Genomic DNA, 27,393 nt, shown 5'->3' on the forward strand with positions numbered 1-27,393 from the left:
ATTGGAAACCAGCATCAGCATCATATCATTTTTTTTATTCAAATGTTCTAATGCATGCTTATTAGGTGCTTCATTGGTATTATGTCATTTACCCTGTGTTATCCCCTGTTCCTTCCCCTCCTGTCACTTTCTGATTCTAGGCCATCATTGTCTTGTATTGTATCCACTTGATTTATTGTAAGCCTGCTCATGTGGGTAAACGTGGGGTAGAAATGCACTAAAATAAATAAATAAATAAATAAATAAAGTATGGTGACACTACATTATATCTCTGTGATTTGAATATTCATCTATGCTTTCTGTTCTGGTATCATTTGTATTGTACAGATATTTATCATATTTGTGTTATTTGATTGTTCTACGGTGCTGTTAAATGTGTATATTTCTAATAATGTTTCATGTTGGTCCTATTACTAGGTTTCAATTTGCTGTTTCATCTCATTTCTTGTATTTATGTTTACATTTGATCATTTTACTATTGTTATGCTGTTAAAAAAATTGCAAGATTTATGCTAAACTGCACTTGCTGTACACCGCCTTGAGTAATCTTCATAAAGGTGGTTAATAAAGCCCAATGAATAGATAAATAAACATCTCTTTCCAGTTAATGCACAACTCTTAGAGATGGGCTGGGGTCCAGCTGAAAAGCTTTACAGAGAGCAATGAAATTCAGTCATTTTTTTTGCTGGCCTAATTTATGAGGTCACCATACAAATACACATTCAACAGTGCTACTTAAATGTATAGAGTACAGTTATTGCGATAATATTACAATTTTTTAAACTGCTGCCCTGAAAGACACTCTTCAGAGTATCTACCTTTCTGAAGAGCTCCACCGCATCCCCCCCCCCCCCCGGGAGCACCCCTACAGGCCCACTTTACGGATGCCCTGGTGGTCTAGGGTAGGGCAAGAGAGATTCCCAATCACTCCTACCCGTGCCAGTTCTGGGTTTAAAATGGCAACCGCGACCTCTAGCAGTAGTATCATGGTACTACTGCTAGGGGTCAGGAACCCAGTAGTAGAACCACGAAATTAACATTAAAGATCATGACTGCCATTTAGAACCTGGAGTCAGCAAGGGCAGAAGCGCCTGGGGTTAGCTCCTGCCTGCCTAAGCATAGACCACCAGGGCATCTTTAAGATGGGCTTGGGGGGGGGGGGGGAGGAGTATGCTAAATTTAGACCACAGTTATCAGTGTTAGCAACATTTACAATTTTAATTGTTGTTACAGTTTGCAAGGCACCTGGTTTAAGAGAGCGAATGTGTGCTTATGTATGTCTCAGAAATTGCATCTATCTTGTGGGCGCAGATAGTTACATCAGCCCTGCACCTGGTGTAAATGTCTGCACACAAATTCATCATGGACACATGTAGATTTAGTGTAGATTTTATGATCTATACACATCTACTGTACAGTCAAGCCAATTTTTATTTTATAAGAGATCATACAGAGCCACTGAATATATGGATAAAGTAAATTACCACCACCAGGGCTGTACTTTATATGGTGGCAGCTGCCAATGTGTTTATGACTCATTAATTCAACATTCATGGACTATTCCAGAGATTATTAAGAATGCTCTATCAATCTAGACTGTGGTATAAGATTTTTTGTTCAATATAAACCAAAATAAACTAACATATGAAGGAAAAAGGCCTCAAAGGTCCATCGTACTGAATGACCAATGTCAAAGATACTTTAGTACTGCCACAGACATATCCTTCATCACTGGCCTGAAAAAACCTACATAAAAAATACACAAACATTTTTTCTTCTCTTCTCATCTAATCTTCTTTCTATTCATACAGTCTCCTTTTTATAAAAATCTTTCCATAAAACCATTGTTCACACCATCACAGCATTGTACTTTGTTACAAGTTTTAATAACTTGGAGAAAGTGGCACTTATCTGCTGTATCCCAACAGGGGTCCCGTTTCGCCTTCAAGCTTTACCAAGGGGAACGCTTTTAAATGTGTTATAGTAATTTAACATCTCTGTTTCCTTGATGCTGGACCAATAATGATGGACATGTCTGTGGGAGTACTAAAGTATCTTTGACATTGGTCATTGAGTACGACAGACCAGAGGCCTTTTTCCTCCATATTTCAGTTTATTGTGGTCATAGGAGCCAACTTTTCAAAATTATTGGGGGTGCTAAGCCCAATGGAAATGACCCCTCCCTGGACACATACAAGGAATTTTCTCAATATTGGGGGTGCTCAAGCACCCACAGAGTCGGCTTCAATGATTGTGGTTAGTGTTAAGCAAAGAAACTTATTCCGCAGTCTAGATTAATATGACTCAAATTAGACATCTTCAGCAAATGACAAAGGATGCAAGTGGGTCACTCAACTTATCTCTTGTTTGTCCTGTTTGTCTGTCCTAATGACATTGTAAGCTCCGTCGAGCAGGGACTGTCTCTTCATGTTCAAGTGTACAGTGCTGCGTACGTCTAGTAGCGCTTTAGAAATGATAAGTAGTAGTAGTAGTAGTAGTCAACTTATAACGCCACTTACAACATTTGGTCCTATTCTCTTTTACAAACAAACGCAACCATTTTGTATTGTGTTCTCCAGAAATAACGAGGGATGGGCTGTTATGTTGTTGACATTTCTCATGTCTTCGTAAACATCCCATATTGTAGCGAGTTGTTAAACAAAAACATGACAAATTTGTGTTTTTTTCATTAGCCGATTATACATACGCTTTTCCAGTGTGTCCATATGAACCCCTGCACATCTGCAAATAGTACACGAATGTTTAGGTTTGTGCCCTCTTTGCAAATAGTGTACATACTTTTGAAACAGTACACACTCTACAACATTGCTGCAGTGCTAGCATAACAGCCAAATGAAAATGAATGAAACAAACATTGCCAGAAAAGACACAAAACGAAAAATGTTCTGGTTGACAGAATTTGATATTGAAAAATACATAACTGTATGCTCAAATGTGTAACAAGAGATCACGATGTAGAACAAAAGAAAGGAGAGGTAATATGACCTCTGCTGAAGCTCCATCTCAATTCCAAAAAGGCTACACCTTCATATAGTTATGGATAGGATAGAAGGAGCACAGAGAAACGCTACCAAAACGGTACAGGACCTGCAATGCAACCCTAGATGGAGAAGCTAGAGAAAGCAAAATGTACTTGCTGGAAGACAGAAAGGGAGATAAGATAAGATAGAAACATTCACATTTTTAGCAGATTTTGATATAGGAGGTGGCATTTTCCTATGAAAAGAAATTTAAGTATAAGAAATCATGATATGAAGCTGGAAAGAAGGCGACTCAGAAGAAATTCTTTTTAGGAAGAGGATGGTGGATGCCTTGAACAGCCAACCAGCAAAGAGTGGCAGTAACCAATTTACAGGCCTGACAGAGCCTAAGCATAATTGAGACAGATGAGGCAGGCAATGGATTTGTAAGCCAGAAGGAAAAAAAGGGGGGGGGGGGGTCTGGTGCACTGGAAACCTAAATGTTCAATTACATAAAACAGCAGGCGGCCTAACAAAAGAACACAAAGCTAACTTGCCAAGAACAAAAAGGTTGTGTCACACTCCCAAGAGGTGACAAGATCAACCTAGAAGGCAGCTAGGTTTGATACATTCTTATCATTGGAGGGAGGTGGCCAGTTTTCTAGCATGCAGCACAGGTCAACTTGGTTACATTGCCCAGCTAGGAAGCAGTGACAGCCTGTAAGCAGTCAACCCTGCATGGCTATGAGCTGACATGTGACATCAACTAGACTGGACAGTCAGGGAGAACTAGGCAGCTGGAATCAGAATGACATGGGCCACATGAACCTTATATGCAATTATCTGCTGTACCATTGCTTTTAAAGTTTCAGTTAAATCAGCACTTTGGTTTTTAAAACTGAGAACTGGTCAAGTTTAAATGCTCCTTATGTATGTTTATAGCGCTGTACACACATCATCAAAAGAAACAACATTATCCCACTTCTGCATACTGAGCTGTATTCCAACCGCCCTGCTGAGCAAGATCTCCTGCCTTTTTGATGACCCAGATGGGTGGCTTATGAACTCCAGATCAGAATAATCATAATAAGCAAAAACTGATCATTTGATGATTCTTTCCATTATGTACTGATCTTTGTAAAATTGCATGTGGTTTTCTTTCCTTTCCTGACCATCACATGGAGGAGAGCAATATGTTCTTGGTATATGCTGACTTTGAAATATATGTCCTTAAAAACTGCAACATATAAAGAGCATGTGCTATTACTCTTAAACACCCCCAGAGGGTCACTTCAGCATATCCAACTTTCAGGTCAGGTGTTTCACTTTCAAAAAACATTTAAAAGTGTCTCAGTGTGCAGGACTTTTATAACCTCAATACTTAAAAAAATATTTATATAAGAAAACCCCAATACATTTATTGCAAAATTTAGATTCTATCATTAGGAAGATCTTTCTTTTGTCCAGTGGTTCCTTCTTTCCCTTCTCCCCTACAGCTCAGTTAGAAACAGTGCTAAGGATTTTTCCCTGTTTTACTAGAGCTGTCCACTGTGTCTAATCTGGGGGTCCTTTTACTAAGGTGCACTGAAAAATGGCCTGCGGTAGTGTAGGCGCGTGTTTTGGGCGCACGCAGAATCATTTTTCAGCGCACTTGCAAAAAAAAAATGCCTTTTTAAAATTTTCTGCCGAAAATGGACATGCTGCAAAATGAAAATTGCTGCGCGTCCATTTTGGGTCTGAGACCTTACCGCCAACCATTGACCTAGCAGTAAAGTCTCACTCAGCAACCGGGCGGTAATGACCTATGCGCGTCAAAAATGCCACTTGGTGCGCATACAAAAATAAAAATTCATTTTCGGCTGCATGTATTGGACGTGTGCCAAAAATGAAATTACCGCAAAACAGCCTTGCGGTAGCCGGGTGGTAACTCCATTTTGGTGCATGTTGGACGAGTGTAGACGCTTACACAGCTTAGTGAAAGGGCTCCCTAGTTATTGTAACATCAGTCCTCAAGTCTGCAGCCTTTGCAAGCACATACCATAAATGGACCACTAGCTGTCACTCTTAATGAAGACTATGAATACCTGTACCTCCTTCCCCCCCCACCAACAGAGCTTTAAGTATATGGCCTGCAGAGAATCTCCAGCCAACTCTAGGGTGCAGAAATCCCTCATTCAGACCTTCTACATGGCAACGCACAGCAGTGAACCCCTAAACAGGCGACAGCTTCTACCTTGTCTAAAAACAGCAGTCTGAAATAGGATGTGCAGATGGGAAAGGGGAGACAGCGGGAGCAGGTGGAGAAGACTGGCTACAAGGAGTCTGGATCAGCTAAGTACAATGTCATTTATTTTATTTATTTATTTATTTGTGACTTATATCCCACATTTTCCCCACACATGCAGGCGCAATGTGGCTTACAGAGAATTAAATAACCCCTTTTTGGCTCACAAACGAAGGACAGGGTCTCAGTTGCAAGGTGATCACGATGAAGTTAATAGTCTTAAGAATACAGGAGGAATACTGCTTGTGGAAAAATAATTCTATACAATTCTGCTCCAACTTTTCCAGGGTGGACTTATCACAGTATTATTGCAGTGCTAGGGGAAAAAAAGCATACAACGTTTTCAAGGTCTGATAAATCATCACATGTTTATCTCCAGAGAGGTTTGCTGTTCCTGATTATTTTTAAATAATCTGGAGGATAAAGAATCCCCTTTCAGCCCTCTAATCATGAAACATCCCCCTCCAAAACAGATTTTCAATTTAGATATGGCATCTGTCCACTGATAATTGTATGTGGTCTGCATCAAGGCTTACACATCCATCTTCCCCAGTACAAGTCCGGAAACAAGGTATTGCTTCTGTGACTTTTAAACATACCATGTGGTTGCCAAAGTAGTAAAGATGTTAAGAGGGTGGTGGACCTACAAAACCCAGAAAACCCATTAGCAATCCCCTACCCATTGTTCATCCTGGGAATGTGAACCAGGCACTTCATTTCTCATGTTCAGAGCCTAACTTATTTGCGGAAAATACCTTTTAACCCTTTCTTACTCTTTTCTCTGTACACTGCCGCAAATAGGTTACTAAATATGTCACATTAATAAAGTCAGAGTCTAATATAGCTATTTGTGAAAAATGGCTTAATGGCAAGTATTCAACTCATTATGACAATTAATGTTAGGGAGAATGGCAGTTCTTTTTGCTCTATTTCTATTTTCTCTCTAAATATACACATGTTTAAATGAATTGTCATCCACATTGAAAGCAGCAATATGCATTATTCATTTTTTTTCAGCAAACAACAGCATGCTTATGCACTGCTTTTAAGGTACTTTTCAAAGATTAAATGTTTCGTATGCGGTAACAAGAACTCAAATGCTTGTCTGGACTCCTTACAGTCTCCCAAAGGAATGACATGATCATCTGCATTCTCTGCATTTTGCATCTCAGAGAATATCTGGATGGATACTAAAACACATCTTGAGTCTGCCATTTAAACCCTGATGAACTAAGTTTAGGTCCCTCCCACCCCCCTCCTCACATAACACAACGAAAAAAAGTAGGCCATTGATTAAACTGAATTATTTTCAACGCAGGAAGTCTCAAAGGGGAGAACTGTCAGGTAGAGGTTAACAGTGAAACTCAAATCTGGAAGCTTATTTTCATTAGAAAAAAATCTTTCCCAGAAACACATACTACTGTTTTTTTTTTTCATTTTTTTTTTTTAAACGTGCATATTTGTTTTTATTGATTTTTTTTTTTTAAAGAGCACAGCATAATCTACCGACATGCACATCGATTGTATACACCAGCAAAAACTATATAACAAACTACAGAGTAGGATGAAATCAAGGCATACAAGTACCAGGAAAGAAAATTTAAAAGCAAAATAACACAGAGAAAACCATTCCTGAATACTGTACTGCGCACCTGGGCTACCTGTCTATCTTACTAGTGATTCTTTTCCCCAGTGCACTGATCAGGCCTCTTGTCTTTTGCCGGAAATATACTTCTGCCTCTAGTATGCTCATAGTTCTACACAAATTATTATTAGTAGTAGTAATAATAGTGAGCATGTCAGCACATGTCGAGTAGTGATCTCCCTGCAGCAGGGACACGCGTTGTATGTAACTTTTCAGTCTTGTCTAGTACCTAGGACACTTTCCCCTTTGCTTTTACTTCCTAGTGTTTTTCTTTCCCTAGTTTGCACAGGTGCATGACACTAGCGTGTAAACAGTGCGGTGCCCGCCCCCTATCTCGTCCCTTCTCGGGATCGCCCTTTCACTTTCAGCCGCTCGTAAGACTCACTTTGCGGGGAGGCGGTTGCATCCTAGAGGGGTCCTGCTCCGGAACTGGCTAAGCTCGCGTCTCCCAGCTTCTGGCTGCCAAGTGTCCGAAAGCAACTTTCACTTTCAGCCAGGTCCCTCCGGTGTCACAATGCCGAGTCCGCTCCGCAGCTCCTCCTCCTTCTGTCCAGCTCTGGAAACGCCTTCCCACAGCTCCTCCCCTCCCTGTCACCACTCCTGGACTTCCTTCACCTGCACTGCAAGCATCGCTTTTCTCTTTCAGGCCAGCTTCACCGGCCACTACTACTGCTTTTCCCCAGTTCCTTCCACCCGCCGTCCTCTCTCCTTCTCAGATTCGGATGCTGAAATTCCTTATACTGCCTTGGTTTTTCTTCCTCTCTCCTGGCTTTTATTCTCATTGTTATGCGCCTTGTCTTCCGTTCTCTCAGGTCTTCTCCATGATCTGTTAGTCTTTCTTCTGAAGCTGTCCCCCAGACTGCTACAGTCCCCCAGAAAGATATAGTATATCTTTCTCTCCCCCTTCCCCCATCATGTTACCCTATTTCTGATTCTCTTTGTAGTCATCTCTCTCATTATCTGCAGCCTCTTTTCCCCTTCTGATATCTTATCTTCTTGTCCTCTACCTTTTTACCACCAATTTCTGCTTGTAGTCGTAGGGGCCACAATGATTGGGGGTCCTCACCTGGGCACAAATTACCAAATCCATTAAAAAATGCATTAAAGCATGGTGAGTTGCTAACACAACTGGCTGGGCTGTCTTTAAATGTAGAAGACAGCAGATGGAGGACATACTGGTAAAATATATGTTAGGGGAAGCACTGCAAGACCCACCAGTCTCTCTTCCTCCCCAAACCCAACTCATCACCATAATTTACCACCCTACTCCCAACCCATCTACACCACTCACGCTGTGCCTTCCAGTCTACCCTGTCCCATCTATACCCAACCAAAACAAATGGGGAAAATGTGACTCTGCAGTTCAGTCGCAAGCAGTAACAGCCAGGGACACCTTTCCTTACAAGTCTTTAAAGACCAGTCAGCGGGTGTCATGAGACAGCTCCGGCAAAACATGGACCATGTCGGTATCCGTTTCCAGTCTTTAAGCTAAGTGAAAGTGTATCTGAACACTGGGTTACACGCAAGATACATGGCACTCGGAGGCATTTCTTCACACTAAGAAAATCATGCTATGATTATACGCTTGGACAAATTTGAAGATCTTTGAATTTGTAATTGTCCTCTGAAAACATAAGAGCACATCCCTATACATTCATATCTAGGGGCACGTATTGTTTAAATGAATTGAATGAAAAATATTTGTAACACTGAAAGATTTTTTGTTTTAGATGGGAATATGTAATGGACTCCATCTGTACAACCCACATTCTCCCCCTCCCAACCAGTCTTTCCTACCTAACCTGTGCACACCAAACACTTTCTCTTCTCTTAGATCATCCTTACTTCTTTCTCAACCCTCATCTTCCTTCCCTCATCTTCTCATTCTATTTCCCCTCATGTCTTTCTCTCAATGAATAGCTTTACTTTTGTTTTGGAGTAGGTTGCTTAATACCCCCTCCCCCCCTGTGCTTACTCCGCTCCCCCATTTCTACACTGCTCCCTCCCAACATGACCTGCCGTGCTCCCTACTAATATCTCCCCCCATTAGGTTTCTTCTCACCCCACCTTGGTCAGTGCCCCTCCCTTGCAGACTAGGCTCACAAATCCCTCAAATCCCCTAAGCAGATTCATCTCATGTTTCACATTTTTTATCCCCACTCTTCCTGCTAAGGATCATTCTCCTGCTCCTCCTTCCCATAGTACCTCCATGACCCGACACCATTCACATCTTCTTATTTATTTGTTACATTTGTATCCCACATTTTCCCACCTATTTGTAGGCTCAATGTGGCTGACATAGTATCGGAGAGGCCTTTGCAGGCTCTGGTGTGAACAAATACAGGGTGATGTTGTGAAACTCAACAGATTGAAGTACAACAGCAGTTCAGATTCTGAAAGGCCCTATGAGTTGCTCCATCACCTGCATGCACAAATCCTGGAAGCTCAGCACTCAGTTGCTCCACACCCCCAGGGTCACATTTGTATGTGGTGTTTCCTGCCCTCAGGCTGAAAACCTCAAAGATCACATGCTGAGCAGGAAATCAGTGAACCCAAAGGCATCTATTCATATCAGCCCACTGTATGCTTCAGCTCTAGCGGTTAAAGTGGTTGGCTTGAGGAGCTGAGTTAGCAGGGCTTTCTGCAAAAATGGAAATTGGCACCTCATTTGTTAACATAGTAACATAGTAAATGACGACAGCTAAAGACCTGTACGGTCCATCTAGTCTGCCCAACAAGATAAACTCATTTTACATGGTATGTGATACTTTATACGTATATCCAAGTTTGATTTGCCCTTGCCATTCTCAGGGCACAGACCGTAGAAGTCTGCTCAGCCCTGCTCTTGTACTAAGTTCTAAAGCTAACGTTGAAACCCCTTAAAATTTACACTCCAGCCCATCCATATCTATTCAGTCGTGATCAGGGCATAGACTGTAGAAGTTTGCCCAGCACCAGTTTCGCTTCCCAATTACCGACGTCACCACCAAATCTCTGCTAAGATTCTGTGGAGTCATTCCTTCTAAACAGGATTCCTTTGTGTTTATCCCATGCAAGTTTGAATTCCATTACTGTTTTCATCTCCATCCAGGGCCGGTCTTAGGCAGGGGAAACAGGAGCGGTCGCACAGGGCCTCGCGCCTCCATGGGCTCCGCAGCGCTTCTTGTCGCTCCCTGCCATTGATCCTCAGCTGCTTTCCTTCCAGCCGCCTTGCGTTTAAAAAGTCGCAGTTAAGATCCGGCGGTGATAAAGTTGTTTCTATCCCCAAGAGAGCCACCGCTCCTCCTTCGGTTCTGAAAGCAGGGTCAACCGCTCCAATCTGTGGGACACCCGTCGCATAACAATCGATCGTCTGCTGTATCAGGGAAGAGGTTCTGGCCAGCGGCAGTTGGCTCTTCACCATCCCCTTCCTTTTGGCATGCGGCATCTGGTAAGAAACATAAAGAAAGAAATGCCAGCAAACGACTCAGATCTGTTAGCAAACGTGGACAGGTCGCCATCTTGACACGCCCCCCCCAACCCTCCACCGTGTCCTGCGTTCTTTGGACAGGGTGCAGAGGATCCAGCTGGGATGGGAATCGGCGGCAGCTGGACCTTGATCGGCAGTGCACCCCCCCCCCCCCCAGACCGCAGAGGAAGTGATCTTGGACTTTCAGCTCCCAAGGAGGTCACGCTAAAGTCTATTTGGAAGGCTATTCAGGAGTTAACAACAGTGGTAACAAAATCAACCCAGGATATGTCTTTTCTCGTGAGTAAAATTGACACTTTAACTGAATCTTTAGAAAAGATTAAACAAGATTCTAAGAATCAAAATTTACAAATGCAGCAAGAGATTAATCAATTAAAGTCTATTACTGGAACAATGATTAAAGATAAAAATGTGATTTACAAGAAGATAGAGCAAAAAGAAAATTACAAGTGATTAAATCTAAGGATTCTGAATTTTCCTATAGTTATGAGTATAACCTCAACAGATTTCTTTAAAAAATACTTGATGGAAATCCTGCTATATCCCTCAATGGCTATTCCTCCATTTAATAAGATATACTATTTACCTAAACCTTCACAATCTGTGGAGCCAACAAATTTACAGAATTTGTAGGCAAACCAGGAACTAGAACAAGGAATTCAGTCAATAACTTTAATAGTTTCGTTTGTATTTGAGCAAGACCTAAATAACGGAACATTGTAAGCCACATTGAGCCTGCAAATAGGTGGGAAAATGTGGGATACAAGTACAACAAATAAATAAATAAAATAAAATACTTCAAGAACTCTTTACAAATATTTTGTGGTCAAAGAGTTTGGATTTTCCTGGATGTGACCAAAACTACACAGGACAGAAGGAAGCAATTTCTAACTCTTAGAGAAGAGACTAGGGCTATGGGAGCTACATTTCTACTGGTACATCCCTGTAAATGCCTTATAAGATTTCTGGGTAATAAATATGTATTCTTCAAACCAGAACAATTTCAAACTTTTTTAGATATGAAAAATGAGTGAATGATGGAAGTAGATCAAGTAAAGAATATAATGGGAATTTAAGGCCAGGCCATTTACTGTTTTCTTTTACTTCTTTTATTTTTGATCGCCTCATCTGTAATTCTCTCCCCCCTAGTTAAAGATTGTGGTCTAAGGAAGAGATTGATTACTATAATAGTTTCATTGTATTACTGTTTGCAAGTGAATCTTGTAATTATGATAAAATTGATAAATAAAATATATATATTTTTTAAAGTCACAGTGGCGGCAGCGAAAAAGCAGGCTCGCCTTTAAGCCTTCCCCTTCTCTCTCAGCATGCACTGTGCCGCCTTCACGGAAACCGGAAACATGAAATTGCATCAGAGAAAGGTGGCTTAAAGGCTAGAGGTCAGCCTGCTTTTTCGCTGATGCTGCTGCCTGCCACTGCTGCGACTTTTTAAACGCAGGGCGGCTGGAACTGGAAGGAAAGGAGGGCTGTGGAAAACTGAGGGCACAGGTGGGGCTAGGGTTGGGAACTGAAAATCAGAGGCTGAAAAGGGGGGCAAGTTTGGGGCTGGGGCGAATCACTGGACATGGAGAGGAAGGCAGAGGAGAATCAATGGACAGGGATGGGATGGGAGGGGAGGTGAGGGCAGGGGACATCACTGGATGTGGATGAGGGGAGGACAGGGGGCAAAGGAGAATCACTGGACATGGATGGGAGGGGAGGGCAGAGGAGAATTTCTGGACATGGATGGGTGGTGAGGGCAGGGGAGAGAGGAGAGATGCTGGACATGGATGGGTGGAGGGGAAGGCAGGAGAAATGCTGGACATGGATGGAGGTGAGGGAAGAAAGGAAGGAAGGAGATGCACATGGATGGAAGAGAGGAGAGAGAGAGGAGAAATGCTGGACATGGATGGGATGGGAGGGCAGGGGACAGAGGAAAATCACTGGATGTGGTTGAGAGGGGAGGACAGGGGGCAAAGCAGAATTGCTGGACATAGATGGGAGGGAAGGGCAGAGGAGAATTGCTGGACGGATGGGTGGGGAGGGCAGGGGAGAGAGGAGAGCTGCTATAGATGAATGGAGGGGAGGGCAGGAGAAATGCTAGATATGGATGAAGGTGAGGTAAGACAGGAAGGAGATGCACATTGTGATATCCCCCTTCTCACTCAGGGTGACCTGGTTCTCAATATGCAGATCAGATGCAAATTAGTGTGCTACCCCTTCGAGCTCAGGGTGACCTGGTTCCCACTCAGCAAATTAAACAGGTCTCACCAACTGCATATTTCTCAGGCAACTCTTTATTCCAGCCCCTGGGCACACTTCTTCTAGCTTAATACTTTCTGCTTTCATAGATCTTCACACTGAGCCTCCCCACACAGATACATGGGCTCAGTACTACACCAATACTTTGGGGACTCTCAACCCCAGGCTTTGCAGCCTGCTTCTCTCAGTACTTTGGACACACAGTCCTCCCTTTGAACACACAGTTCTGGACACACAGTCCTTTCTTCTTTGGACACACAGTCCCCTCTTTGAACACCCAGTTCTGGACACACAGTCCTTTCTTCTTTGGACACACAGTCCTTTCACTGAACACACAGTTCCTATAAGTACTGAGGACACACAGTCAAACACTAATGCTTTAGGGACTTCTTACCCCAGGATTTTCAGCCTGCTGATCTCCTTTGGACACACAGTCCCCCACAAGTCCCTAGGGCTAGCCAGTCTCTTCCAGGGGATCGCTCTTCTGCTGCCAGCTCACTTCTCTTCCTATCACAACTCAGGTGGGGTATAAAGTGGTTAATAGCTAAACAGGACCCAGCCCATAACCACCTGCACCTGTGGACATCCCAGGGCTCTCCCCGGTCCTAGCGACCTCCACCTATTCTCCTACCAGCGCCCTCTAGTGGCCTCCCCCGGATAGGACACCCTCTTACTTATTACAAAATGGATGGAGGGGAGAGGAGAATTTCTGGACATGGATGGAGGAGAGGAGAGAGTTGAAATGCTGGATATGGATGGAGGGGAAGGAAGAGAGAGGACGTGAGATGAAGTGAGATGAACATGGATAGAGAGGAGGAGAGAGAGGAGAAATGCTGGACATGGATGGAGGAGAGAGGAGAGAGAAGAGAGAGGAAAGAGATGCATATGGATGGAGGGGAGGGAAGAAAGAGGAAGGAATGCATACTGACGGAGATGAGGGACAGGGAATATTCAATCACTGTTTCGTTATTGCTACCAAGTATTACATATTAAGGGGATTAATTTTAATTAATTTAGCTAGTCCTTACGTGCATATGGTTTTGCTTTTTAAACCGAAAGGTTTCCTAGTATAGCATTTTTCATGTTTGAATTAGTTTTTGTATACAAGTTTTGCTTGATTTGTCTTTATTTGAAATAAAAGAAAATGTTTAAAACATATCTTGTCAACAAGGGGCTGGGTAGGGGTGGGACTGGGGGGGGAGCGAACTGGTTTGCACAGGGCCCCGCAATTGCTAAGACTGGCCCTGTCTTCACCACCTCCCGCGGGAGGGCATTCCACGTATCCACCACCCTCTCTGTGAAAAAATACTTCCTGACATTACTCCTGAGTCAGCTGTGGCACAATGTCCCCTCCTTTCACTACAGCACAAAATTCCTGTTTCTCTCTCTTTTTACCAACCATCCCCTTCTTTTTTCTCCTTTCTCTGCTCAGCACCTTTGTTTCCCCACTCCCCTCTTTCCCTGACCCACATGATGTGGAAGGACATGGGGGTGGCACATCACTATAGCAGTACCCCCTCTTTCATGGTGCCCTGTACAGTCACACAAGTCACACACCCCAAAACCTAGCCTGAACTGAGTCAGAAGTTGAGCAGCAGAGCTGTGCTGGGAATCAGAATGGGAGCCGGAGGTTAGTAGCTGAGTCAAGAGGGAAACCAAACCAAGGAACACATTTAGTTAGAGGGCAGTGTACCCCTTACCCTCCTCATGCTGCTGCAGTGCTATTTGTTTTGTGGGTTAATACAGCATAATGGGCACATTTAGTCCAACGCCACTGTCTCCTGTAAGACGTAATGTGGGAATGACTTTTATTTTTGTGAAAAAAAAGCAGAAGTTGTTACTCTCTATTCCCCTTTCAATTTCAGAATCGATCATCAGTCTCTGGATTACAATGTAATTCTAGACATGCCAAGTCACATGTATTTGGCCTCTTCTCCAGCTCACATGTTTAAGGGGCCTAACATCACACATTGGCTTCCTGCTCCCCGGAGACCTGGATCTCTTCATTTTCCTTCCTCTACTCACACTGCTCAGCATCTCTTACTTTCTCCAGTGCCCGCCTTGGTGGTCTTACAATCTTGTTTGCAGTGGTAGCACTACAGAGAAGCAGCTACCAGACAGTGTGAGGCCTTTCTTTGGCTGCAACTTCGGTTTATTTGATTACCCGCTTAGGGTCAGACCATCAAAGCGGTGTACATAGATTAAACAGAACACATAAAAATACAGCTAAAGCGTACAAGCAGCATTATAGAGAGGAATACATGCATCCTAGATGGTACATGAAGAACAAGGAATTCTGTTATTTATTTATTTGTTACATTTGTATCCCACATTTTCCCACCTATTTGCAGGCTCAATGTGGCTTAAATAGTACCATAAAGGCGTTCGCCAATTCCGGTATGAACAAATACAGTAAAAAAAAAAAAATCCAAACCATATAAGTTTCTTTTTTTAGGAACTCATTATGGATATAACCTGAATCATACATAGATTCAATGAATTAAATATTTTAAAAAGGACCATCAAAAGCAGTACGTCAAGGTGCTTAACATGCCACAGCATCAGTTTGCTTGAAACCACTATACTCTTCATTGGTCACCCTGCCCGGACTCCACCCATTCTCCACATCCAGCATGCCAAAGTAGGTGCTTACTTTGCCGCGCGCCAATCTGGAACTTCTACCAGGTTTCCGCAGATGCCCGGCGGAAGTTCCCACCCCCAGCAAACACCATTTCTGGCGCTCCAAAAATATTTTCTATTTTTGTATTGCCAGTGCTGCCCGGTTACCACCGGGTTAGCACGGGAGCTCTTACCACCACCTCAAAATGGTTCACTTAACGCATGACAGCAACAAAAAAAGGGATCCAATTACCATGTAAAAATTAGAACACTACTAAATACAAATGATGGTTAGTATGTAGAAAACACCAAAAGTCCCCAAAAAATAGGGAGGAAAAGACCCCACAAAGACCAAGACCATCAATGTCCACCTGTTATTGCCCGGCAGGCCCCAAAAGGATCGACTGCATGCCCCTATAAGTGGGCTATTCCAGTTTGGGGGATGGGGTGTGGCAGAGGAAAGACACTGGGTCAGTCAGCAGCTGCGTCTCTTATTATTAACATTTGTATAGCGCTACCAGACGCACGCAGCGCTGAACACCTGACACAGAGAGACAGTCCCTGCTCGATAGAGCTCTCTTCAGCACTAACAGCCACAATTTAGGTTGGAGGACCACAGGAGTGAGGGGCAGCAGAGAAAGTGAGATGTGAGAGATCTGGGCCATGGAAGTAAGGGAAGGAAAGTGAGAGAGATAGAGTTGGGGAAAGGAGAAAGGAAAGGATGCCAGATAGTGGGGTGGGGGAGAGGAACAGCTGCCAAGATTGGGGTGGGGGGAGGAAGGAACAAATGCCATAACCTACAGGGAAAGAAGAAGAGAGAGAGGTGCTGGACCTACAAAGGGGAGACAGAACAGGAGCGAGGGAAAAGAGGAACACTTGCTGGTTCCTTGGGGAGGGGCAGAGGGAGAGAAGAGATGCTGGGCTGGAGGGGGTGAAAGACAGGAGGGAAGGAAGAGATAGGGCGAGCTGCTGGCACATGGGGGGGGGGCATAAGGATACAGAAAAGTTATAGCGACAGAGCAAGAATAGGGACGCAGAGATGTGAGATGCTTAACATGGCGGGAAGATAGGGGCAAGGGCATAAGGGTGATGCTGGATAGAATAGCTAGGGATGCAGAGAGAAGATGGATGGTGGACATGGCGAGAAAAGAAGTGCCAAATGGACAAGGAGACTCTAGCAAGATAGTTAAGAAAAGAGAAGAAAGCAGAAAGCAGAAACTGGGACCAACACCATTAGAAAAATAAAATGACCAGATGACAAAGGTCAAAAAAAGAATTTTATTTTCTATTGATTGGACTATGTCAGTTTTTGGAATGTGCATCTGCCAGATATGGTTTTAGACATGGTGGGGGCCTGTGAGAAAAACCTCACTCATTGGCCTTCAGTGTCCAGCATAGCAGTGATAAATCTCCAGCTTTGGGAAGGGCCACCCATGATGTCTCTGTAATTCTGGTGTCTAAAAAATCAGGGTCATGCATTTGGGCTGCAAAAACCCAAGGGAATGGTACAGTTTAGGGATGAAGAACTTTTGTACAGGAAAGAAGAACAGGACAAGGGTGAGATCATGGTGAAAGCTAGAGGGCTGCTTGGGTGCACAGGGAAAGGAATGGTTAGTAGGAAATGAAATTGATGATGCCCCTGCCCTGTATAAGACTCTGGTGAGACTTCATTTAGCATATTGTGTACAATTGTGGAGACCACACCTTCAAAACGTTATAAACAGGATGGAGTCAGTCCAGAGGGCAGCTAATAAAATGGTCAGTGGTCTTCGTCATAAAGAGTATGCGGACAGATTTAAAGATCGCAATATGTATGTTTTGGAAGAAAGGTGGAAGAGGGGAGATATGATGGACGTGTTTATATGGCATAAATGCACGAGGTGAGTCTCTTTCAATTGAAAGGAAACTTTGGAATGAGGGAGCAAAGGATGAAGGTGAAAAGGGATAGACTCAGAAGTAACTTGAGGAAATACTTCTTCAGGGAGAGAATTCGTGGAACAGCCTCCTGTTGGAGGTGGTGGAGATGAATACTGTATCTGAATTCAAGAAAGCTTGGGACAAGTACATAGGATCTCTATGGAAGTGAAAAGGAGAGCAGATGGCATGGGTGGGCAGACTGGATAGGCCATATGGTCTTTATCTGCTTTCATCTTTCTATGTTTCTAAGTTTAACCAAGATGACATCATTTTGCTTAAATGTTGACCACTTAACTTCTATCCATATAGGTAAGCAGTTTACTTTAGGCCAGAAACATGCTGTCCTAAATTAAATTGCTCAGCTATATATGACATATCAGCTGTTAGTCAGTACCTATATGTACTATCAGCAGTCTACACATATATTCAGCTCTGATGACTATCCTGACAGTGATGCCACAGCCAGTGTTTAAAAAAATCTGCTGACCACCTGGGATGAATAGTGACCTAAAAGTGTCTGGCAGGTTCTTCTGTTTGGATTCTTCATGATGGGACTGGTTAAGTAAATCAGGGTCCTACTTTAGTTTCTAACGTTTTTTATTGATAGTAAATAAGCACACATTTCCAACTAACAGGCAAATTTATAATACAAAATGCAGATGTGTGATCTTCTTAAACAGAAAGAAACTGTCTACCATCAAACTTTTCTTCCATTTTCTCCCCCCTCCCCATCTTCCCTCTTACAGATCTCAACTTCTTATATATATAAACAGTTTATGAATTGCAGAAACCAGAACTGCAATTACAGTGTTACATCATGAAAACATACCTAAAATAACCATCAACTAGCACTGCAATATCATCTGATCTCACAGACATCATACCAATATGTTTAAAATATGAGTAGAGATCAAACAACTCAAGGTATACAATAGTAAAATTGTCACTTGTTTTTATTTCTAAGGGCCCTGTTTACAAAGGCATGCTGGCATATTTACTGCTTGCTAGCTGTTCATCAATGCATCATACATCCACATCCACTTATGATCTCCCATCCCCCATAATTCAACACTACTCATACATTTACTCACAAAAATATGTACACCATATGCCTTTGTGTCTTAACACTGCCCTTAAGCTTCATGTTGATGTCCCATTGTGATATTCCTAATGATAATTCGAGTATCTCGCATAACTTGTACAATATAACCCATAACCAAGTTGTAACAAATGTATTTTCATTATTCTTATCTTATTGTAAGCCACACTGAGCCCGCAAAGAGGTGGGAAAATGTGGGATACAAATGCAAACAATAACAATAATAATAATAATAATAGATGCCCATAATATTCCTACGGGCTTCTACATGGTTAGCGCATGCTTTTTTTTAGTGTGCACTAAAATGCTAGCACGACTTTGTAAACAGGGCCCTAAGATTATAAAAATAAATAGAACAAATGAGAAGGAAGCCTAGAGATTACATCTAAGAGGGAGCAACAGAGCTGAAAGATAGTTGAAATTTTGGAAAACTCTTGCTGGCACTGTTGCTTTAAATGAATGCAATTTGCTAACTTCTGTGCCTAAATTTTATTTTTTTCCTTTTTTTTTAATTAACATTTCTGAGGATTTGACTTATTGGAACCTACTCAGCAGAAACACTACAAGCACAATTCTGTTTACGATGTCAAGGTGGGAAATGGAATGTCCAAGTCAGGACCTTCACACTTTCCTGTGTATTTTGCAAAAGGTTCTGCTGCTTGTGCTGCTTTTGGTCAAATAGGTATAAGGAGATAAGCCAATACAAATGCAAATGCCAGCACTTCCAGCAGGAGCCACCATTTCAGTACAAAACACATCCAAACACAGAGAGGTTTTGCTCATATAAATGCCAACATCTACCTGTGCAAGTGCTGATTATGCAATCTGTGTGTGTAAATGTCAGTACATTGCATGTGCAAGTAACATGCAACCTGTGCTTGTAAATGTAAATGTCAGTATATGCATGTGTAAGTAACATGCAACCTGTGCTTGTAAATGTCAGTACATTACATGTATAAGTAACATGCAACCTGTGCATGTAAATGTCATGTGTAAGTGCTCAGTTTTACGCAACTAAACAGTCAGAATCAGCCCCTTTAGGAGTGCAGTGAAATAACTCATTTAAGGGAATTTTGGAGGGGGGATGTAAAAATCAGAGAGGTACACATAATTACTCCCTCAATAACTGGTGTAAACTACTGGACCAAATGAGCCTCTGAGTAGGTGTAAATACCGATATCAATAGATTTAACAAATATATATACATACTGCCACAGTAAAATCAGAAATACACACGTAGTTTTCTAGCTTGTTCAGAACATGCCTAGAAACCTGCGTCTTCCATGGCTTTATAAAAATCACCGTTTACAGTTTATTAAGATTTACTATACTGCCTTTACTGAGCAAACAGGACAAGGCAATGTATAATAAAAAATATATACAAATATAGAAAAGCACAAAGAACATCACACACACACACACACACACACACACACACACACACACACACACATCATATAGGAAAGTACAAAGAACATCACCCCCCCCCCCTCATATCTGGTTGCTTACAGTCCCTCAAATACTTGCCAATAAAAAATGTTTTTTAGCAGAGATTTAAATTTTTTAAAAGATAACTCAGCTCAAAGTTGAAAGGGAGGTCCATTCCTAAAGCTTAGCACACGCTAACTGAATTAGTGCATGCTAATTCCGTTAGCATGTGCTAAGCTTTAATAAAAGGGCCCTGTGAAGAAACAATGTGTTTCAAGCCTGTAAAGTGTATTGGATATTTTCCTGCATTGATTATGTACTGAAGTGTGTTTCTCCTATTTGGCCAGCAGATGGTGCATGTTTATGCTTAAAGCTGTTACAGAGGATTGACAGATAATAAGAAGTGCCTGTAGTGATGTAACCATGTTTATTTGAAACTTGACTGTTTTGGGCTCTGATTGGCCTGGTGTTTGAAATTACCCAGCAGATGCTGGCTGATGCTTCAGTTTTAGCCTGGGAGAAGATAGAGAGAGAGAGAGAGAGAGAGAGAGAGAGAGAGAGAGAGAGAGAGAGAGATCTCTTTGCTGAAGCACCTCGAACAGATATATGTCCTGATCTCCCCAGGTACTTTCTAGAAAGTTGATATTTCAGTTACCTGCTATTGTTTTGCTGATTGCACATTTTTTGTTCATTGTTCTTTTAGATTGTAAGCTCTTTGAGCAGGGACTGTCCCTCTATGTTAAATTGTACAGCGCTGCGTAACCCTAGTAGCGCTTTAGAAATGTTAAGTAGTAGTAGTAGTAGTAGTTCAATCTTTAAGACAATAAATAATTATTTATTGCCTCTGCCTATCTGGACTGATAAAGAATCCTAATGGTTTGTGTGTTGGGTCTGTGAGTGCTTTCTGGGAACTGTGGGACCACTGGGAGTATGACTCCAGTAATCTAGAAATCACTGGGGATATCTGGAGAGTGGGAGACTCACCCAGAGGTGGTTGTGACTCAGTCAGTGGGGGGAGGGTGCTAGTGTAGATCACAAGCGGCAGGTGCAGGCAGACCTGAGCTGTAATGGGGATAGACCCTCTAAGTGGCTGTGGGGTAACTCCAGATGAGTAGTTAGGTATTTCATGACAGGCCCCTATGTTGTGTTTTTTTAAAACATTTTATTTGTATGCAATTTCAGTATACAGTACATAAGAATAACATTTGATAAGAGAAATTAGAGATGTTATACAGAAAAAAAGAAAAGACAAAATAACTATAATAAGTAAAATGTTATGTTATTTTTGATTGGGAGCAAGAACAAAACCTCTGTATTATGATCAACTAAAAAGGCATTTCAGCTGTATTCACTCAAATGTTAACTAAGTTGGCAGGCTCCTTGAGGATGCTTTGATCTAAAATATACCACTCTATGTCCCTTTATATTCAAAGTTATTTTTGCCATGGCTTCATGGATGTCCTGTAATTCACACACAACCTATTGTTGAGCTACTTACAGCACCTGAATGCAACTCACCTTGAACTATTAGAAAGGCAAGAGGTAACGCCAAATCCAAATCCAGAGATTTGTTTGAGTCTGCAAAGCAAGGTTGGTGGATAGCCAGCCCATAAGCTACATCTGGCCTGCAGGGCATCTTTATTCCTATGCCTACTGGCAGCCAGTATCCAGAGCCAAGAGAAGACATTACACATCGATATATGTCATCACTGATGAAACAGCTGCAGCAGCGCGAAGAATAAAAGATGCAGCTGCTACTCTGGAAGAATTAAAGCCATCGTTGGAGTTATCTCCAGCATAACTAGTCTGTGTCTCTGGCTCTTTCCCTTGCCAAATCTGCTGTTCACTGTGAGAAAAGAGCAACTGAAGGTTGATCATGGAGAGAAACAGAGCATCTGCTAGGCCTCTCGCTCCTCGGGCTGGAGGAAGGCAGTGACACCCTCTATTGAGTTGGCCTGCCTAAAACTCAATGCTTGAGCCAGGTTGCTGCTACTGTTCTGAAAATCCAGGATCAGCTAATGTGGTGTGCCACCTCCTACCCCACCCAATGGTCTCAACATTAATGGGGCCCTTCACCCCAAAAAAGATCCCTTCCCTCGCTTTAAAGTAAAAGTGCCTCTGCTTTAGGAGGGATGGCCATGCAGAAGAGAAAAAAAAGGGGGGGGGGGGGAGATTCATGATGAGGCTCAGATCTAGGAGTGGTCCTCAAATCTAGCTGAAGCAGTGGCATAGCCACAGGTGGGCTTGGGTGGGCCAGGGCCCACCCATTTATGGCTCAGGCCCACCTAACAGTAGCACATGTTTAGTGGTAACTGGTGGGAATCCCAAGCTCCACCAGCTGAAGATTTCCCCCTGATGGTAACGAAAACGCTACTCTCCACAACAACGGCACCTGCGCATGCTCAGTTTTCAGTGCATTCCTGCTGCCAAGGTGGAAAGAAGCATTTTCTCACCAGCTGAGATTTTTTTTTGGGGGGGGGGGGGGGGGGGGAGAACACTTGGTGCCCACCCAATTCTTGCCTAGGCCCATCCAAAATCTGTTGTCTGGCTACGCCCCTGAGCTGAAGGGCTATACTTTTTTCTGCTTTGGCAGGTGTGGGGTCCCCTGTGGCATGAGGGCCCGGGGCAATTGCCTTGCTTGCACTCCTCTAATGCCAGCCCACAGAGAAAAGATAAGAAATAATAAAGAAGAAAGAGCTAAAGCACATCAGGAAACAAAAAGAAACAATTTGGGTAGAGTTTTAACAAGTGTGAGGGATTAAACCATAGAGGGACTGAGGGACTGAAGATCTGTTTTGCCCTGATGCTGCAATAAACATTGTTGGGGATTGGTCAAACCTTCTTGCACTTCATTCTGTATTTTTTTTAGAGTGATTCTAGTTGCACTGCTCTGATCATCAAAAAGGATCTCAGTATGTTTTGTTTCCCTTCCCCCAGCCACATGCATTCATTAAGCATCCTATTCCCTGCCCATCATCTTAGACCAAAGTACTACGCTTCAGATGGGATGTATTTATTGCTAGAACAGCAAAGCCCAGTTACAAAATGTGAAGTTCCAAGCAGCATGAATTGCTTCGATAGGAGATTTATTTATATTCTGCAGTAGGTAAGCACTTCTATCAGATTACGCTTTCTGTTTCTCTGTCTTGACTCCAAAGTTGATTGCAAAAGGGAAGCTCAGATTTTAATTTTAAGACATTTTTCTAACACAGAAAGGAAAATAACACATACATTAAGGAACTATAGAGGCCCTTTTACTAAGCCGCTTAAGCGTCTACGCGCGCCCAACATGTGCCAAAATAGAGTTACCACCCGACTACCACGTGAATCTTGCGGTATTTTCATTTTTGGCGCACGTCCGATAAATAATTTTGATTTTTGGACCCGCGTAGGTCAATAACACCTGGTTACCCCTAGGTCAATGGCTGGTGATAAGGTCGCAGACCCAAAATGGATGTGTGGCAATTTTGATTTTGCCACACATCCATTTTCGGCAAAAATAAAAAAAAGGGCCTTTTTTACAGGTGTGCTGAAAAATGGATCAGTCTGTGCCCAAAACCCATGCCTACACTACTGCAAGCCATGTTTCAGCGCACCTTAGTATGCGAGCTAGGAATTTCAAAAGTTGCTTAGTATGCTGAAAGTAAGAGTACTTCCCCCTCTTACCCCATATTTTGATGAGAAGGGAATGTAATTCAATGATTAGTACTTGTTCATCAAAAAGATCTCCAGTTGAGAAGGCTCAGTATAAACATAATTGGCACCTTGATATGAAATTAAGGATCTACACAGCAAATGTAAGAAGGAAGCAGTGTCAACAGGCAGAACCCTAGATTTAAATTGCAAAAACTGTTTTCTTCTCAGCTGAGTGGGCCTTGATAAAACAGGAAATATTATAATGCTTTATCCACATGTATCACTTCATGTTTAGAAAACAAACTTTAAGAACTGCAATTTTATCTATTTCAGGGGTCCTTTTACTAAGGTGCGCTGAAAAATGGCCTGCGCTGTTGTAGCCATGTGTATTGTATGCGCACAGGTCCATTTCTCAGTGCAAAGCATCAGGTCACTTCAGGTTTGTTTTGATACAAATCTTTCCCAGTAAAGCAGTGATTTTCAACCTTTTTCATCTTTCACCACACTTACAAGGCACAAAAATTGTCAAGGCACAACACTGGATTCTAACCCATACCTGCCGGTCTGTGCTAAGATCCATTCCTTCCCCACCCATCCCCGTAAGTAATCTTCTCCATCCCCTTCAATACCTGTAACCGTCAGAAGTTGTTATTTCATTTAATTATGCTACTGAAATACATTTGAGCATCAGTATTCAGGGGCGTAGCTACGGGTGGGCCTAGGCGCACCCAATCTCAGCTCAGGCCCGCCCAGTTTGCCCTGACAGGTGCCAGACTGCATTGGGAGTAAACACTGGACAGCAGTGTTGCCAGGTGGGTGGTTTTACCGCCCAATTGGGCGGTTTTCCGCGACTCGCCGCAGGAAATTTTTGCCCGCGGTGGGTTGCGGTTTTTTGGGCTTGTTTTGGGTCTTTTGGGCGGTTTTTTACGCGGTTTTTTCGGCCGCGGGGGGCGGGGTTAGTGACGTTTTGGGCGGGGCCGATGACAGGGGAGGCGGGGCCGATGACGGGGAGGCGGGGCCGATGACAGCGGGGGCGGGGGTGATGGCACGGGGGTGGGGGTGTCAGGGGCAGGGTTTGACTTTGGGCGGGTTTTGGGCTGGATTTGGGCTCGTTTGGGTGGGAAAACAAGTTAACCCTCACTGTCAGTCGCCCTCACTCTCAGGGTTCTGCCTTGCTTTGCCCAGCTCTTGTGGCGCGCACACCAGTGCCGCAGGAAAAAAATCTGCCATCGGTGCATGGCTCCTTCTCACTGTCCATCACCCTTGCCTTTCCTTGCTTGCCCCCCAGTGTCCCAGTGTTGCGCACACTAGCGCCACAGGAAAAATCAGCCAGAAGTTTCGCGGCTTTCTTGAGGATAGTACTCTCTGGCGAGTCTGCTGCTGCAAAACGTGCACACTGCACACAAATTTGGAAAACTGAAGCCCAGCTCCTCAGGTAAAATGCCTTTTTTTTTTGTTGAACATGTACAGTGTAGTGGTGGTGGTGGGCTCTTCACTGCTTAGGGGAAAAAAGGTATATTTAATCATTAAATATACCTTTTGTTTCCCTAGGCAGTGAAGAGCTCACCTCCACCCACCCAGAAACCCACCAACAATGAATTTTAATGTTAGTTGGTTTCTGGGTGGGGGTGGGCTCAGTTCCCAGGTTAAAATAAAAAAAGGTACAGAAGGGAAGGGCTGATGCTGGCTATGGGGATGGCCTTATGTCTGGTGAAGTTTGATATGGCATAAAGTAACTATATTCAAAAATACTGTTGGGCAGCTGTTGGGCAGACTACTTAGAAATCCATCATCAAGGTTATTCTAAGGCATTTTTTGTAGTATCCCAAGAAACACTAATCATACCTATTTACATAGTGCCCACCCATATTAGCTCTGGGCCCACCCAAAATGTCAAGTCTGGCTACGCCACTGGTATACCTACTATACAGATTCCTACACAGACACCACATGCCAGCAGAATCCTTCACCTTAGTTTCAGAATGAGAACATGACTCGCAACCACTACAAAATAGGGAACTGCAAAATAACATGCAGACAAAACCTGAAAGCAGATATGCCGGACACCGCATGTTGTGCAACATCAGAGAAATAGAAACAAATGCATGTCCTCCTGTACAGAGCAAAATAAAGCTGACAGATGTAAATTCTCAACACCAACATAATTCAGTCACTAAACTGAAAATAAAATAATTTTTTCTACCTTTGTAGTCTGGTGATTTATTTATTCCAATCATCTTGTACCCAATCTTTGGCTCTGCTTTCCTCTGTCTGTGCTTTTAACTCTGTTTCCAGTGCCTTTTCTCACCTCCTGCCCTGTGTCTGTTTGGTACTGACCGCTCATGTTCAGCTTGCTTCAATTTCTCTGCCTCCTTCTCAAATCTATCTTGTTTTCCCACTCTCTCTTCCTTTCCGTATGTGTGGAGCATATTCCTGCTCTTGTCTTCCCTTTCCTTCCCTATATATCAGCCTGTCTTCCCTCATCCCGTCTCTTCTCTATATGTGCAGCCTGTCTTCCCTCTTCCTCGGGTCTAATCTTTTTTCTATCCAGTTTAGAGCACAAGTAGTAAACCGGGACATTCACAAAAGGGTTCTCCAAGCCATTTTCCTGTCACGGTAGCAGCCAAAGAAAATGGAATACAAAGCTAATATAATGAGCTAATTACTATTATAATGTGCGTGCATGCAATGCGATGCACTACCGTTTCCGACCCCATGCACAAAAGCAGTCCCTACCTTTACCGTGGAAATTTTAATGGGCGGTCTGGACCTGCCGGTTCTTCATTATCACAAGTAGGAGAAGGGGAGAAACAAGGCAGGGAAGAAGAAGCACAAAACCCCCCCAAAAGTACATCGGCTTACATGCAGCTTCTTTGTGTGTATGAAAGCCCTGCCATGATTCTTTTCTCAAATGACATTTTACTGGCAAGAAATGGGAGGGGGGCAGTAAATGTAAAGCATAAAAGTAATGGTGACTTACCAAAAATGCAAGGAAGGAAGACAAGGGTCAAACAGCCTCTGCTGGGAAACAGCATCCCCCATGCTTCGAAACACAACAGAGAGGGGCTAAACCAATTGGACAGTGTCAGCCTGGGATGTCCCGCCCACTCACTACTGGAAGGGGACACCAGGAAGTTCGGATCCAATCAGCTCACATCTCTAGAGTGATGTCATCAGGGAAGCCCTGCAGGGAGGAGAAGTTGGGATGGCAGCCAGCCAATGGAAGTCCATCTTCAGGGAGATGGGTGTTCCAGGATGTCAGCTGGCCAATAGAAGGAAGCAGTAGGAACAGCTGGGGGTGGAACCAAGCCCTGATGCTGATTCTTCAGAGCCCAGAGCAGCAGCGAGCATATTCTAGGCTTTTTCTACTTTTTCCCAGCAGCGGGGAGGCAGGAAGCCCCAACACAGGTCTGTCCATCCAAAACAAAAAAAATGCGCTTTTGTGCTTGCAAAAAAAAAAAAAGGGCTACATCTACTGCTTTCACACACGCAGCTTGTCTGTGTATATGTGAGCCGTCTGTAGCATATGCAGAGCAGCCACTCATAGCAATTGACTATTCTGCGCATGCTCAGCTCACCGACTGGCTTCCCCCATATCGCATGCAAATGAGCTTGGTTGCAAAAGCAACGAGCAGCTCATTTGCATGTGATTCTCTTTGTGAATCCCTCTGTGTTCCTAAATCGGTACATTTTTACCGATTTGGAAAAGCAGACGGATTCTTAACGGGGCCTTTGTGCATCTGGCTCATAGAGTCTATAGAAATGGTAGCAGATGCTGCTTGGGAGAGAATACATGCCTGAGTGACAGCTATTAGTTCAGCTGCCTGAGCACCTGTAGAAGGAAATGGAAATTTAAATTCCATACCCATACTTCAATTATAACAGCGTACCTGGAGGGGCATAATCGAAAGGTCGTCCAAGTACGAATTAGGATGCCCTTGCGAAGTCGGCCAAAATCCGGTAGGTATAATCGAAAACTAATATGGATGTCCTTAGACATTTGATTATTGCAGTTCAAAATGCCCAAATAATGGCCGCACAAAAGGTAGTAAA

The 27,393-nt window shown here is 43.2% G+C and overlaps 1 protein-coding gene and 1 long non-coding RNA gene across 2 annotated transcripts in view; both read right to left on the reverse strand.

Moving 5' to 3' along the window:
- The window catches only part of FCHSD1 (FCH and double SH3 domains 1), a 151,580-nt gene extending 143,512 nt beyond the window's left edge, over positions 1-8,068 (reverse strand). Inside the window, exon 1 of the mRNA XM_030213572.1 lies at positions 7,296-8,068. Within this exon, the coding sequence (XP_030069432.1) occupies positions 7,296-7,316 (21 nt within the window). The 5' untranslated portion in view covers positions 7,317-8,068. The remainder of the gene's footprint in view (positions 1-7,295) is intronic.
- A 3-nt stretch (positions 8,069-8,071) lies between these two features.
- Positions 8,072-26,272, reverse strand: LOC115476967. Its single transcript, XR_003943250.1, has 3 exons — positions 26,174-26,272; positions 23,641-23,643; positions 8,072-8,085 (listed from the first exon to the last, which is right to left on the reverse strand). It is a non-coding gene; the product is annotated as an uncharacterized LOC115476967 (long non-coding RNA).
- Positions 26,273-27,393: the final 1,121 nt, after the last annotated feature.

The sequence above is a fragment of the Microcaecilia unicolor genome, chromosome 8 (genome assembly GCF_901765095.1).
Source record: "Microcaecilia unicolor chromosome 8, aMicUni1.1, whole genome shotgun sequence".
NCBI classification, from domain to species: Eukaryota; Metazoa; Chordata; class Amphibia; order Gymnophiona; family Siphonopidae; genus Microcaecilia; species Microcaecilia unicolor.